This window comes from Protobothrops mucrosquamatus, unplaced genomic scaffold, assembly GCF_001527695.2.
Source record: "Protobothrops mucrosquamatus isolate PMUCROS unplaced genomic scaffold, P.Mucros_1.0 scaffold_76, whole genome shotgun sequence".
NCBI lineage: Eukaryota > Metazoa > Chordata > Lepidosauria > Squamata > Viperidae > Protobothrops > Protobothrops mucrosquamatus.
In genome coordinates this window covers 7,238-22,937 of record NW_015386152.1, presented here as the reverse complement: position 1 = coordinate 22,937, position 15,700 = coordinate 7,238, and the positions used below count along the sequence as shown (strand labels likewise).

The 15,700-nt window shown below is 43.6% G+C and overlaps 1 protein-coding gene across 1 annotated transcript in view; it reads left to right on the top strand.

Moving 5' to 3' along the window:
- Window positions 1–763: 763 nt before the first annotated feature.
- Window positions 764–15,700, top strand: part of LOC107285710 (adenylate cyclase type 6-like) — a 22,047-nt gene continuing 7,110 nt past the window's right edge. Inside the window, exons 1-6 of the mRNA XM_015813942.1 lie at window positions 764–787; window positions 1,334–2,174; window positions 11,470–11,619; window positions 13,406–13,527; window positions 13,769–13,880; window positions 15,210–15,337. Coding sequence (XP_015669428.1) covers window positions 1,335–2,174; window positions 11,470–11,619; window positions 13,406–13,527; window positions 13,769–13,880; window positions 15,210–15,337 — 1,352 coding nt within the window. The 5' untranslated portion in view covers window positions 764–787; window position 1,334. The remainder of the gene's footprint in view (window positions 788–1,333; window positions 2,175–11,469; window positions 11,620–13,405; window positions 13,528–13,768; window positions 13,881–15,209; window positions 15,338–15,700) is intronic.

Below are 15,700 nucleotides of genomic sequence, written 5' to 3'. Positions count from 1 at the left end.
AGGTTTAGGGGTCAAGGCACTATGCAGTGTTTGATTACTCTGTTAAAGTTGAATGCAGGGGCACGGCTTAAATTGGATTGGAATGTTGAGATCTGTCTTTTGGGATGAAGATAACATTAGCATCGTGATAACTGTTTTGTTACTAGAGCAACCTCTGGATGTGCAGCTGATTGTTGGCTGGCTGTATTAGATTCTACCCAGGATAGTGGAGGGTTATAAACTGAAGGTAGTCACTGCTGGTGGTCTTGTTTAAAGTAAGTCTGGGGAAAAAAAGTTAGGACCTCCAGTATCGTAGCAGTTCACTGAATTCATAGTTTATCTGAGAATCGTTTTCTTAACGGTGTACTTGTTGCAACGAGGGTAATCTGCATTATTTTACTTTGTGTGCGGTGTATCTCCTGCAGTGTGAGTGTGGGTATGTGGGAAGGGTAGGGAAGGACAGGATACATAAGTGGACAATTCTATGTAGAAATGTCTGCTTGGAATACGAAGGAAGCAAGCTATCTGTTCAAAATGGCCTGAAATGGGAAGGAAATATGCAAAGAGAGTTGTGGATGAGTAAGGAGTTGGGTGGGGGGGAACTTGCTTTGAGTTCCAGAGAATGAGTACAGCTGGTACTTCAGCCACGGAATGGAAACTAATGTGTGTGACCAGCTGACAGTCTGTCTTCTTCCTGCAGGTTGCAGCCTCAGCTTGATGAAGAGGAAATAAGAAACCTGACACTGAGGGTGCTCCCTTACGGAGACCCATGTCGCCTCATTGTGCCCTATTCCTAGGGGCCTTCCAGGTACTGGGGCTTCCCCAAGGCCGAACCAATGATCTGTCCTGCTGACAGGGATATCCTTTGTTGTTTGAGAATCCTTTGCAGAGTCATATTCTGGGACAGAAGCATTTTCTCCCCCCCACAGGTGTTAAAACTGTCCTCTGTAGAATGTCTTGATGCTTTTTGCCCAGAATCTGACATTTGGCAGGGTCTTGTCTCTCCCTGCCATCCTGGGTCAGGTTTCCCCTGGCTATGTCTCCTGCCCTCCTGTCTTTTCTCCCTGTTTTCTTGTGCTAGGAGTCAAAATGACTTCAGCCAAAAACATTCCACAGAGAAAGAAAACAGCAGGTAGCTCCCGGGGCTACATGCGTGCAAAATGCCTGGACTCCTCAGGGGAATGGGAATAGGAAGGGATCTCCTTCCCACCCAGTTACACTTCACCAGGGGTGATTTCTGCGGTGGAAGCTGTTCTGCCTGTTGAATTGTTTGGGGGAATAGCGTGCACCTGGTTCTCTTGGAGTAAAGAGATCTTTCCGAAGCTGCTTCTAATCTTTTGCCCTTTTCCCACAGTATGTCCTGGTTTAGTGGCATCCTGGTGCCCAAGGTGGATGAGCGGAAGACCGCTTGGGGGGAGCGCAATGGGCCCAAGCGCCATCGCCCAGCACTTTGTGGCCCACGCTACATGAGCTGCCTACAGGACCAAGAGCTGGAGCGCAGAGGCAGTGGTGCGCTGGGGTTGAACTGTTCTTGGCAGGAAGACCACTATGGCAGGAAGCAACCACCGTCACTTCTGCCTGGTTCTGGAACTGGAGATTTGGGGCTCAAAGCTGTGGACCTGGGATTTGAGGATGGTGGCGCCAGCATGGCGGTTGAGGCCAAGGGGCTGTCTGCCAGCGATTGCGGCTGGCGCCTCCTGCAAGTGTTCCGCTCTAAGCGCTTCCGCTCAGCCAAGTTGGAGCGTCTCTACCAGCGCTACTTCTTCCAGATGAACCAGAGTTCACTGACGGTGCTGATGGGTGTCTTGGTGCTAGCGTGTTGCATCATGCTGCTCTTCCACTGTGTGCCTGGCACTCCCAATGTGTCCTACACCGCTGCCCTTGCCGTGGCTGCTACCCTTTTCCTCTCCCTGATGGTCCTCTGCAATCGGACTGGCTTCCACCAGAACTGCATGTGGGTGGTGAGCTATCTGGTCATCCTGGCACTCTGTGGAGTGCAGGCTTTGGGCACTCTCCGGGTCTCACCACGAAGTGCCTCCGAGGGGGTCTGGTGGAGCATCTTCTTCATCTACATCATCTACACGCTTCTGCCCGTGCGCATGCGGGTGGCAGTGCTGTCTGGAGCCTTGCTGGCTGTCCTTCATCTGGTGATTTCTTGGTACCAGAACAATACCGACTCCTTCGTTTGGAAGCAGGTATGGGGGAAAGTTGGGCTGAGGGAAAAGATGGCGGAGCTCCTTGGTGATAAAGATAAACGTGTAACTGGTGGATGGGACAGAATAGGAACCCTGTACTAATCGAAGATGCTTTGTTGAAGGATAGCTAATGCCTTTGGTGTTGAAGAAAGGCTATAAAAATGGTCTGTGTAGAGGTGGTAAAGACTTATTAAGGGGAGCAGGCAAGTGAAACTGAAGTCCTCCCATCAAGCAAAATGAATGAATAAAGAATGAATGAGAGCCCTTGAATAATATGAGGGGAGGCAAGTTCTGTGACCTTTTCCCCATCCCCACAATCACTCCAATTGTGGATGGAGCTAAGTGGAATTTGCATATCCTCAATTCCATTGAACAAAGCTTGATCTCTGGATCTTGGTGATGAATACATTTGAACTTGCTTTTATTTACTGCTGTATATTGTCTAGGTTCCTGATTCTCCTTTCCTCACAGAAGTTTGATGATAACAAAAGTTTGCCTAGAAATCCATATAGCTGGAATTGGCCCTACCAAGGTAGCGGTAGCATTCACAACGTCTCTACCTATTGTTCTGAAAATAGTGTTTTTTAAGCTAATGGCTGGACGATTGAAGAGCCCATTTGTGTAAACCTGTCATTTTGCTTCGTCTCCTTTACTATTACAATGAATTCTACATATGTACCAATTTCTCCAGTTCCCATCCATCCATTTTTTTTCTTTAACTTCCCGATTATTTTCACAGTGCACCCTCCTGATCTTATCTATATTCTGGATGAATTAAGAAATGCTTTAATAATGTGGATGAGAACAGTTTGTATGAGGAAAAAAGCCCATGTCATTCAATGCTGCTGCAGGCTAAACAGAAAATGCTTCCTCACCTGTTCTTTATATTGATGGGTGGTCTGGAAACCCCACCCTAAGTACTTGAGGCATCATTGTGTTATCATAACTGGAGGGTCAATGAGGTGTAACCTGATTGAGGATAAGCCCATTGGCTCTGGAAAGCATCAGATTATGAAAATATGTTTTTGGATTGGTTCTGTACTACAGGAAGCCTCGACTTATCACTATAATTGAGCCTAACATTTCTGTTGTTAAGCAAGACAGTTGTTCAGTGAGTTTTGCTCTATTTTACGACTTTTCTTGACATACTTGTTAATCCCTGCAGTAGTTAGTAATATGGTTGTTAAGTGAATCTGGCTTCCCCATTGACTTTGCTTGTCAGAAGCTCACAAAAGGTGAGCTTCTGACAAGTGTCCCATGACCCTGGGACACTGAGCCCATCATAAATATGATCCAGTTACCAAGCATCTGAATTTTGATCACGTGACCATGGGATGGTGCAACGGTTGTAAGTGTGAAAAATGGCCACAACTCATTTTTTTTCAGTGCTGTTCTAACTTCAAATAATCACTAAATGATTGATTGTAAGTCGATGTAGTGAGTAGTACTTGCACTCAGTTGAATTAAAGGCAGAATATATCTTTCAATATGCACATCTGGGCAGAAAATGCAAAAGTTTAGCAAGAGCTATGTTAACACGTAGTTGATCACCCACCCATTTGTGCTTTTGTTGTTCCTCCTAAAAAGCAGCAACAGACTCTTCCCCCTTTCTTTAGATGATTTATCCTTTTGAAATCTGTCAAATTCAGGCTCTTGAAAGTTGCACAGGTACACTGCAATTAAGATGTTCTAAAGCTACTGAACATTCCCCTTCAACACGAATCATTAAAATTGTGGTGGCAAAGGCTTAGGATAGGAACAATGCAATACTCAAACACATAATGTATGCGTAAAGAGGGAGAAGATGGCAGAAAGGGAATGAGCCACAAGTGCATGTGTGGGAGGCTGCATAGAGCAATGATCTGATGCTCTTGTGATGACATACCTGTGTTGCTGTACTAAGATGAGTTCTCAAAGACTTTAAAAAAACACTTCGGATTTACAGCTTGTTCTCTCCGTTCCCTCCAAACCAGGAGCTCTGCAGCTTTTTCACTAGTTGCAGACGTAGGGTGATTTTTTAAAATTTATTCTGAGGATAGATAGTAAAATGCTTATTAATCAAATATTGTAACAGGGAAGGAGGGGGATTCAATCCTGCAAAATTTTCATCTTCTTACCCAAATCCCCCTTTATTCCTGTGCCTTATTGTAAATGAACTAGATGTAAGGTTTCAGTATTATTCTGACCTTAGGGCAGGAATGCTTTCTTACTGGAAGCAAAGGCCAATCCAGCCAGCTCCCAATGACCCTCCCTTAGGGACAGCTGGTAAATATAGTCAATGTTTCTGAAGAGGCTAGGTATCTGGGAAGGGTCAATCTGTGAGACCATCAAAGCATTCCCACAACTTCCAGACCTTAAATATAAGAAAGTGTTTACTGAACTATGCTATGGAAGGGAGAAAGAACCTAATTCTTTTAAAGGCAAACCAATAGGACTGATCCTTTCCCTGTGGGGTTACTCACATGATTACTCCAGTGTTGCACATTGTTAGCTGGTTAGATTCCATAAAGTGTTTTGGGTTATGATTATGAGCTAAGTGACAAATGAGTAGGGGTAAAAAAAACAACAACAGAACAACGTGGCATAAATTGGAATTATGTATGGAATAGTGTATGGCAGACGAGTAGAGAAGAGGGAAGCTGACGCCTCTTTTCTTCAATTCCTCAGTAGGAGGAGGGAAAGCTCAATTTCTCACTCTTTAGACGTTAGGAACTAAAACATCAAAAGCTCACATCCTTTTTTTGTCCAGCAGAAATAAACTTGAGAAATATGTTAATTAGAACCCAGGGGATCTTGTCTAATGCTATTAACTGTCCACAGTACAGCTTCTGAAGACACGTATTAATCATTCAGAGATATGGCTGACTATTGCCATGATAAAGGAAGTCTGAACTGAAGATGGAGTAATGTAGCCAGTGTCACAGCTATGGAAGTAATGAAGTTATCAGCTCACTGAAAATTGGAAGTATGGCGGCATGTCTGTTTATAGGGCCTGGTGCTACATTGCTGCCTTCTCTGTATTTCTTGTTTCCTTCCAAAGGAAATTTAAGGATGTAGCTAATTAGCTAGGATGTAGCTACTTAATTATATTGTTAATAATAATCATTATTTTTGTTCACAGAATAGTTACTTGTAGCTTGGATTTTGCACAATACACTTAACAAGATTTCTTAAAAATATAGCATTTGTACTACAACTTTTAATCTCAGTTGTGGATTTGAGGGTGGTTTTGCTGTTGTTTTTTTTGGGGGGGGAAGGCTTAGCGATTCCATCTTACATTGTGTTGCCTGTTTGTTTAGTTTATTGTTTAGTGTACTGGTAAACCACAAACAGGCTTAGTTTGGCAGCCCAATTAAATTTGGGTTCCATGCTTCCAGCCCACCATGTCTTGAGTTTGCTGCACAAGATACATCCAAACAGAATTTCTTCTTTGATGCTTTGAATTATTTCAGTTAGCTCTAGTCTAAAATAGGTAAACTAAGTATATCCAGATATTTCTGAACCAGAAATCCCAATAGCTGGACTCTGCATGGCCAGCGGTGAGATGCTGGTTTGTCAACACCTTCTGGGCCCAGATTGCTTTCCTCTGTTCTAATTCTTAATAGTAATCTAAATATCATTTAACAGTCTGGAGATTAACGGATTTTGGAATCTGAACTAATTTATTCAAAATTCAGTTTCCACTTATCAGAAATTCACAATGAAAAGAAGCATTTACCTGCCCAATTATTTGTAAGAGATGTTCATTTTAGCTTCATTAAGAACTGCAGACAAGATTAGTTTGCCTCAGTAAAAACTAGAGGCACTGTAGGATTTAATCTGTCTTTTATATCAGGGTTCCTCAAAGTGGTCAGTATCGATCCTCAAACAATTGTTATTGCTTTGATTATTCATAGTACTATTAACATGGTATTTGTTAAATTATTTCCATATAATGTTTTGGGGGGAGAGGGGTTGATGAGCAGTTTGAAACTACTTCATGAAGAGGTTGAGAAGTTGAAGAGTTTAGGGACCTCTAGTTTAGAGATATATATTTAGGCTCCCTGGTACTAAAAGCAGTTCTGGTCCCTTGCAAAGTAAGATTGCTGGGGTTGTTCACTTTCTAGATCACGGGTGTTAAACTCGCTGCGTCACATGACATGTCACGACATATCGGGCCTTTGCATTGCCAGAGCTGGGGTGGGCGTGGCCTCTGTATGATGCAACAGGCCCACAGGCCAGCAGTTTGACATCCCTGTATCTAGATCAGGGGTAGGCAACCTCGGCTCTTTTATGACTCGTGGACTTCAACTCCCAGAATTCCTGAGTCAGCTCTGCTGACTCAAGAATTCTGGGAGTTGAAGTCCACGAGTCATAAAAGAGCCGAGGTTGCCTACCCCTGATCTAGATGATGTTAGATTCCAGTTCCCACCAGCTTTAGTCAGCATGATATAGGAAAGGATGGGTAGCAAGTATAATCCATATTTAGGGAAGCATACATTTCACAGCCTTGATTTATGGTGTAAAATGTCATCTCTCTCATGGGTGCCCAAGTACTGTAGCAGATACAGTACTGTAAATTCTAGTTTTGTGTCAAGCAACAGCAAATAAAGCTTTTTTTAATTGTATATATTTTTTTTATGTAGAATCTTTCCTGGCTTGGGGAAGATTACAGGTTTTCTTCCTTAAACCTTGTGAATTAATGTCGGGCTCAGAATTTGTCCATACTATTGGGTGACATTTTACGAATATTGAGTATCCATCACTGTTACAGGCTATTACGTGGAAGGAGTGGGAGTAAGCTACACCAAGAGGTATCAAGTGATGAGAACCAGTAAGTAGTTCATAGATAAATAAATAGGTCTGTGATGTTTGGTTACCTTAACTGGCTGAAAAATGTTTATTCAGCTCGAAATGTGATCCAGCAGCAGAGTTTATATGCATGGACGCACATGCCTATATATCATGCAAGTTTGTTCAGAAGCAGCAGATGGCAAGCATTATCTGAAAAGAAAGTGGAAGTTTCAAAGTTCAGTAGTATAGCAATCTATGTTTCCATGCACGCCATCCAAGGTTCAATCTTTGGCTTCTCCGTTTTGTTTAAAAAGAGAAGCAAGTGATAGGTGATGAGAAAGCTTCCTGAGATTTTGGAGAACTGTTCTCCAGTTAGTAGACAATGACGAGTTTCATCAGTGTTAGGCAAGCTGATTGTTATTTTGGAGTGCAACTCCCATAATCCTTTGTCATTGACCATGTTGATAGAACTGGCTGAATTGAAATTAAGAATACCTGAAAACTCCCTCATCGCCTACCATTAAGCTCATATGGACAAATAGTCTGAAGAGGTACAGATGAGGGCATAGTTGTATGCAAGGCATGTCCCATTTTTCTTGCAGGATAAACATACATGATCGGCAAAGGGAAAAAAATGCTTCTGAAATATATTGAACCTCATGCAGATTTAAGTGACTAATCAGTTAAAATGCTTATCATAATTATGTCCTTTAGATTGCATCTCTAATAATGCAGGTCTGCCGTCCTCTCCTTCTGATCGCTAACACATTACTTCTAGGCAAACCACTGTCTATGCAAGTCTGTCTCAGGCTTTCAAGGGCCGCAAAGTGAAGCTTTTCTTAGCCTGCTATTGGACCGGAGGTTCTTATGCCCCCAGTTCATATCTTCTGAGATGGGTTGACTCAACCGTTAGAGTTAATAGCCTAGAAAACATAGTACTTGCCTACTTGGATGGCTGGAGGAGGGGCAAAAATCGTTCAGATTTGCCAGTGGGCATAGGGAAAGGTCGGGGTGCTTCATTTCCCAGCATGAAATTCCTGATCATCTTTGGCTGTCAGACTACAACTCAGTTTCAAGACTTTAATTAATGAGCCGTGGTGGTGCAGTGGTTAGAATGCAGTAGTGCAGGCTAATTCTGCTGGTGGTTCGATCTTCACCGGCTCAAGGTTGGCTCAGCCTTCCATCCTTCCGAGGTCAGTAAAATGAGGACCCAGATTGTTGGGGAGTAATATAAACTGTAAACCGCTTAGGGAGGGCTGTAAAGCAATGTGAAGCGGTACATAAGTCTGCTATTGCTAGTGCTATTGCCAACTGGAGTTCAAGATACGAGTTTTGTAAAAACCAAAGGACTCGGCTGTAGACCAGAGATTTAACTCAGGACATTCTTGCTACAACTGAATCACATCTCTTGGGATGGTTTATTCCTTGATGCTCAGTCCTAAAGTGTGTGAAATAACCTTCCAATGATTAGGTTCATACATTGTTCAAAGCCATGATTGCTTAGCCCAGTGATGGTGAACCTTTTAGAGACCGAGTGCCCAAGCTGCAACCCAAAACCCACTTATGTATCGCCGGGTGCCGGGTGGGTGTGGCCCACTTGGTGGGCGCAGCTACAGTGGGCGTGGCAGACTGGGTGGGTGTGGCCACTGGATGGGTGTGTCTGCAGTAATGGCATGGGCATGGCCGGGGGGGCGTGGCCACCTCAATGTTGCTTATGGGGAGGGACACCTGTGGGAGCTGGGCAGGGCAGGGTTGGGGGGAGATCCAGGGGGTCTCTGGCGGTGAGATGGTGGGCTCCCCAATGGCGGCTCCAGGCTGGCTGGCCTTAGGCCAGTGATGGCGAACTTTTAGAGACCACGTGTGCTGGGGTGATGGCGTGTGCCCACAGAGAGGGCTCTGCGTGCCGCCTCTGGCACGTGTGCCATAGGTTCGCCACCACTGGCTTAGCCAAAACTGATTAGATTTATATATTATGCTAATTGTTTGCAAACTGCACAGACTGAGTTCATTCGATATGCTAAGCCAAAACCAGACAAATCATATCATTATAGAACCATAGAATGGAAAAGTTGAATGTTACCATCTAGTCCAACCCAATGCCCAGGGCAGGGATCTGTTACTACAGCATCTTCAACCCATGGTGGGTAAAAAAGATTATGCCCTATTTTGTTGTGTAAACTTAGTTAATGACCTCAAACAGTAATGGTGTATGTAGGTCTTCTTACATTGTTCTGTCATCCTTTGGTGAAGCAAATCCATATGCTGGATTGTAGCTACTGAAATTACAATTAGCTAAATCTTGTGTTTTTGAACACTGTATGTGTGATTTGAGCAAGCACTTAGCTGGTAACTCTGGACCAATTATTATGCTCTGTAGCTGTTAATTACTGCGGAGAGATGTTTTCCTTTTGGAATATAAATGGAGCTGTTCTGTTAGAGAATTGATTTTTTTTTAGGCCCGCGGAGCCTGTTTTCTTTCATTTAACCAAGTGCAAGTACCCTTTTAACTAAATGTCTTAACTTGCTTTGGAAATATTTTAAGGAACTTTGTGAATGTTTTGTCCTGGAAGCAGTGTGACTTCTGGATGACAGCCCCTCTGCCTGCATGGTGGCTATGTGTGAAAGGATTGTAAACAGGCACGGAATAGGCTGTTGTGCTGTCGCTCCTGATATTTTTACTCTATCTTGGTGGCTGCAGAACATCAAGGCAGGGAACAGTGGCGCCATACTGGTGTCCAGTAGGAATTAATGCCAGAGAAAACTCTTAAAACTTGCAAAAACTTAAAAATTTCACTTTCAAGGCAGCATTGTGTGCCAATAATCTTGGCCTACATTCAGCCCCATCAGTTTCCCTCCCAGGCATGCATCCTTAGCAGCTCCAGCTGCATGCTGCTGGTTATTATATGGGGAAACCTTAAGCTGACCTCTGTTGAAAAAATGGACTTTTGGTTTCTTTGGCTACTCTGCCTGCCTAATAACTTAACTGCTTGTCAAGTATTCAAAGCTTGCTGTTGTTTTTGTTTTCCAGAGCTCAACAATAAACTGGCAGGGCAGGGCACAATTATTATAATATTTCAATAAGGCGAGGCAGACATGCCACAGGATAGTAATGCACAGGATTGTAATGGTATGACTTGTTCCTGGTTGATCTGAGTGGACCCCTGCTGTTACTTGGTTGGTTTTGTGCCTCAGTTATCCTCCTTATCAATAGCTGCCTTACCTGGTCACAAAACACGTTAGTAATCTGCCTTTCTTCCATCATGGAGCTTGCATGCAGCATTCATGAATAGTCTCCCATTTGGTCACTGCCAAGCTTAGTCTGGGGGGGGGGGTGTCTGTGCCCTGGCCTGAGAGGATATGTTGCTTTGGGACAATAAACGTATTGTCTAAATTGGTTTATTCCCTTCAAGTCTCTTTTTCTAGTCATGTAGCATGTTATGTGGGCATGGACAATTTTTCCTAGTGGTATTTAGAATATGATAGAATGTTGAATTAATTGAATTATCATTTAAGGGAAACTTCACTTGATGAGCAAGTGACCCCTTGGATGTTAACACAGATGCACTGTTCCTACATCACTCTGGCCTGGCAGATGAGCCTGGAAAGGCAGGGGGCTGATGCCTTTGGAATACGTGCGAACATGTAAACACATAGGTAGCTATTCTAAACAATTTGTGCATCTAGCCCAGCATTGTTTACTCTCATTAGCAGCAGTCTTCTTGAGTTTTGAAGAGGAAATAGGCTTCCACATTATTAGCAGGGCCTGAAAGTGGGGGTTCTGCGAATGAAGTGCATGCCATATATATATGAGTGCTTTTTATATATATATTTATTTATATTTATTTATTTGTGGGTCTTTCCCCATAGAAACATACTCGTCTCTCTAGGAAGGCCACTGCACATGGAAGGTTGTTTGAAAAACAAACATAATTACAGTTTTGGTCTTCCAGCTTCACCTCTTAGCGTGGACTACAAAGGGGTTTTTTTTGTTCTCAGTTTCACTTCCCATTCTCTCTCCCTAAAGGCATTGGGATCTTCCTGCTTTTAGGGAGAGAGAATGGGAAGTGAAACTGAGAAGAAGAAAAAAGCATTGGGATCTTCCGGAACCTCCTGTTTGGGTTGCAGTGGGTGCAGGCACACGAAGAGGCTCTCTCTCTCTTCGTTACCTGCTTTTCCTCTGCCGGTAGACCCTCAATCGGGTCGAAAAGTCACCCTGGAGGGGTGACTACCAATGAGGAGGACTCTCGTTGATTGCGGGGGGGGGGGAGGAGGCTGACACCCACCCTTCCCAGCAGAATCTTTGGTATCTTGGGCATCAACCGAGGGGAAGGGAGAGTACAAACCCCCCTTTGTGTTCTAAGAGGCCCTCCTTGCATAAAGCTTTTAATTCATTCTTTATGCTGGGGTGTGAGGGAGGATGGCTCTCTCCAAAGACAGTGGGAAAAGTGAAAGCCAAGCTAGAAACTGTTTATGTCAAAAAATACTTGTGCCCAGTTTGTATGGGTCTTTCCCTTGCTTGCAGCTTGTTGCAAATGCTTTGATCTTCCTCTGTACCAACATCATTGGTATCTGCACCCACTATCCAGCTGAAGTGTCACAGCGCCAGGCCTTCCGGGAAACACGTGGCTACATCCAGGCTCGACTGCACTTACAACGTGAAAACCGTCAGCAGGTGGGGACCTAATCAGAATTGGGGGGGGCAGGATGGAACTGCTGCAGGGAGTGGGGAGTTAGAGTTGGGAAAACAGAGAGCATGCACTATGTCTTGGGTTCCTGCACGTGTTTGGTTAATATTGAGATGATTTTGTTGCTTGGAGATGTGGGATGCCCCAGCTCTGAGACATTTTAACAGAGCCTAAATATCTTTTACAGCAGGGGTCCCCAAGCCCTGGGCCGCGGCCTTTTTTGAAACCAGGCCGCATGAGTGATGGGCAAGCGTGCGTGTGCAGGTCGCTCCACTTGGGCAAGTAGTGGGCCCTTGTGCTAGATTGCGAAGCTCCATTGGAGCTTTACACACAGGTGCCCTCTGCTCGTGCGAGTGGAACTTCGCGCACAAGCACAAGCGCCCTCTGCTCAAACGTCCTCCGTTCGTGCGAGTGGAGCTTCGCGCACAAGCACAAGCACTCTCCACTCACGCTTGAAGCTCCATTCTCGTGAGTGGAGGGCGTGCGCAGCCACCGCTGTCACCAATTATGCTGTGCTCCTGCACCTGCCACTCACATACACACACACACACACACACACACACACGCGTGCCGGGCTGCGCTACCAAGGTGGAAACTTTGGGGGCCACTGCTTTATAGAATTCAGTAGAAATTACAATTAGAGTCTTTCTCACATTTATACTGCATCCATTCTAGGAATTCAAAGTCATGAAAAGTTACTGCAGGTTTGTTTTTGTTTTTTTGTAAAATATAATAATCCCTCTCCTCAAAGGGAGCCTCCATCCCTTCCATTATTTTTGCTATTTTTCTTCAACTTAATTGAGGAAGAGTCCTACAAAGCTTTTGATCGTAGATTCATAGAACTTTTGCTTGCTCCTTATAAAGTCATTAATGTGTCATTCAGTATTGCACTGCTTTTTTACCAAGAGAATCCTGTTGCTAGAAACAAGTGCAGTTAGATCAGTTCACTTTAATGTTTTTCCTGACCCTTACAGGTTGCAAACTCTTTATTATATCCTCAAAGTCTTTCTCCTGCAACTTCACATTAGTAGATGGAAAATTAGGTGACATTTACATCATGTAGTATAGTTTCAACTCCTTGCACTTGGTCTGCTTTGTATTTAAAGTCAGACATGTGCATGTGTGCTGAAAATTTTCCTATATTATAGGCTTGTAAATTGATTGCATTGGCTTCCTGAGACCAATGACACTAATTATTTTGAAGTTTATTTTATCTTTCACCTATGCACAAAATTTCAGGATCTTTAATTCTTGAAAGAATGCATTAAAAAACCCAATTTGTTCTTTCTCTCTATCTATGATCCACAGATCCAATTTAGCTGTGCAAATTTAGAATGTGCAAGCACATTCTCTTCTAGAGAAGTTCTGTGGAAGTGAATGCCTCATTGCTCTTATTTAGCTCTAACACTGGTCTCTTCCAGTGAGCCTCATAACTTTATCAGCTAGGCAGAAGGATATAATATTTTGTACACATACTCAAGCATTGTCTTTCACACAGACTCCCTTTTTTCCCATATGGTAATAGATTGCCATCTTGGGCCTTCTTCCTTTCTGCTATGTTTCAGTCTGTCTGCAAGTAAAATGCTTATGAGGTGGGAACAGGTAGCATGGCAACTCAACTCTATAATGCCTTGCAGGCCAAAAAGCATGCAATAAAACAGCATTGGTAGTGGGGTGGGTCAATAGGCTCAGATCTTGGTTTTTGGTTTATTCCAGCAAAATTACTGCTGTAATGAAAACCATAATGGACCTTTCTTTCTGGACCCCTGACAGGAACGACTTCTCCTCTCTGTCCTGCCCCAACATGTTGCCATGGAAATGAAGGAGGACATCAACACCAAGAAGGAAGACATGATGTTCCACAAGATCTATATCCAGAAACATGACAACGTCAGGTAATATATATCCTTTGGATGTATATGTCTGTGACTTTGAGGGTCAGTGAAACCAGTCAATAAATATCATTCTGTTAGAAGTTTGGAGACCATAGCATAATTTCTTGGCAGATGAGGGTCAGTGGGGTTGAAGATGTTGGCTGAATTTCCTCATGAATATATGCAAAAAAGGAGCCAAATGGCTTTTGACTGTTTGTGGGTCTCCATTCTAATTCCTATTTCTGCTTTTCTCTCCCCACAGCATTCTCTTTGCCGACATTGAGGGCTTCACTAGCTTGGCATCCCAGTGCACGGCACAAGAACTGGTCATGACACTGAATGAACTTTTTGCCCGTTTTGATAAGCTGGCTGCGGTAAGGGAGGAACAGGCCAGGCTAACAGAAAAGATGATTTCCTGAACTTAGTGCTTTTAGATATGTTGGCAATAATCCTTATAAAACTCAGTGAGCAAGTGCTATGTTCAGTGAGCAAGGGAATTATAATTTAAAATGCCTGTGTGGCACCTTGCTGCCTGTCCTCTGAGAAAAGGGCATTGTGTTGATGGCTGTGCCCCAAAAGTCAATGTGAATTGTATATTTTCTTCTGTCACATTATCCCCTTGGGTTATCTTGCCTTGCCAAATACAGATAGTCCTCAATTTATGTCCACAGCTGATCCAAAATCTCCAGTGCTAAGCAAGGCAGTTAAGTGAGTTGTGCCCCCACTTTACAACCTTTTTTTGACGCAGTTGTTAAGCGAATCACAGCAGTTGTTAAGTGAATCATATGGTCGTTAAGCAAATCCGGCTTGACTCATTGACTTTAGCTTGTTGGAAGCTGCCTGCTGGGAAGGTTGCAAAATGTAAATTATATGACCCCCTGGACAGTTCAACTGTCATAAGTACATGCCAGTTTCCGAGCGCCCAGATTTTGATCTCCTGATCATGGGGATTCTGCAATGGTCATAAAGGTGAAAAACGGTCATAAGTTGCTTTTTTCAGTGCCTTTGTAATTTTGAACAGCCACTAAACAAATGGTTGCAAATCGAGGAGGACCTGTAACTTCTAATTATTCCTAGGGTTGTTGGTCTGTATGTCTTTTTTGTGCTATATTCTGCTGCCTTTGTTGTAGTGTGTATCTGTTCCAAAATTCCTTTGAACCTACCTTGAAATTAATACTGGTACCAGTTCTGGGCCATAAGGTTGATTTATAAACTTCACTAGAGTTTCAAGTTTCTTCAAAGTAACTGAAATTCCTCTCTCCTCCCTTCCCCTCCCCTGCTCTTAACCTCCCCCCCCCAATTATTGGAAACAAGTACTGGATAAAAACTTCTGTATCTTCAATAAGCTACAAATTCTCGGATTACTGTTGAAATAACAGTTGCTAGCTAGCTAATGGAAAGATTGAGGGCAATAGAAGAAAGGGACGACAGAGAATGAGGTGGCTGGATGGAGTCACTGAAGCAGTAGGCGTGAGCTTAAATGGACTCCAGAAGATGGTAGAGGACAGGAAGGCCTGGAGGAACGTTGTCCATAGGGTCACGATGGGTGGGATACGACTTCGCAACTAACAACAAAGCTAGCTAATGTGATTGATCTGTGTGGCAGGGAGCATTGAACTCAGGTGAGATGACTGGAAGGCTACAGTTACCATTGATGGCTTTTCTGAATCTCCCTCCTTTTTTCTTTTTTTTCTTTTTTTTAGGAAAATCATTGCCTTCGCATCAAGATCCTTGGGGATTGCTACTATTGTGTCTCAGGATTGCCAGAGCCACGGGCTGATCATGCCCATTGCTGTGTGGAGATGGGTGTTGACATGATCGAGGCAATTTCGTGAGTGCGCGAGGGATGCTTGCCAGACTTGAGAAGGGTGCACATAGTCATTGGTGAACTTAAATGATTTACAGAGTTACTGTTTTCCAGAATGGTAGCTACATTAGGCAACGGAGAGCTCTGTGGTATCTTAGAGACTTTAGCTTTTGTAAGATAAAGGTATGAACATAGGCTCTGGTATCTCAAATTAAAAGACCTAGTCTACTCCATGGCCATTCATGGCTAGCCAGATGCTCCTGGGAAAGGCAGCGGTATGCTCTTGCACACATCCACCATCCTGTTCCCACGCAATGGGTATTCAGAAGAATACATGGAGTTACTAAAGTAGCTGTTGACAGCTTCGTTCCCCACTTCATCAGATGC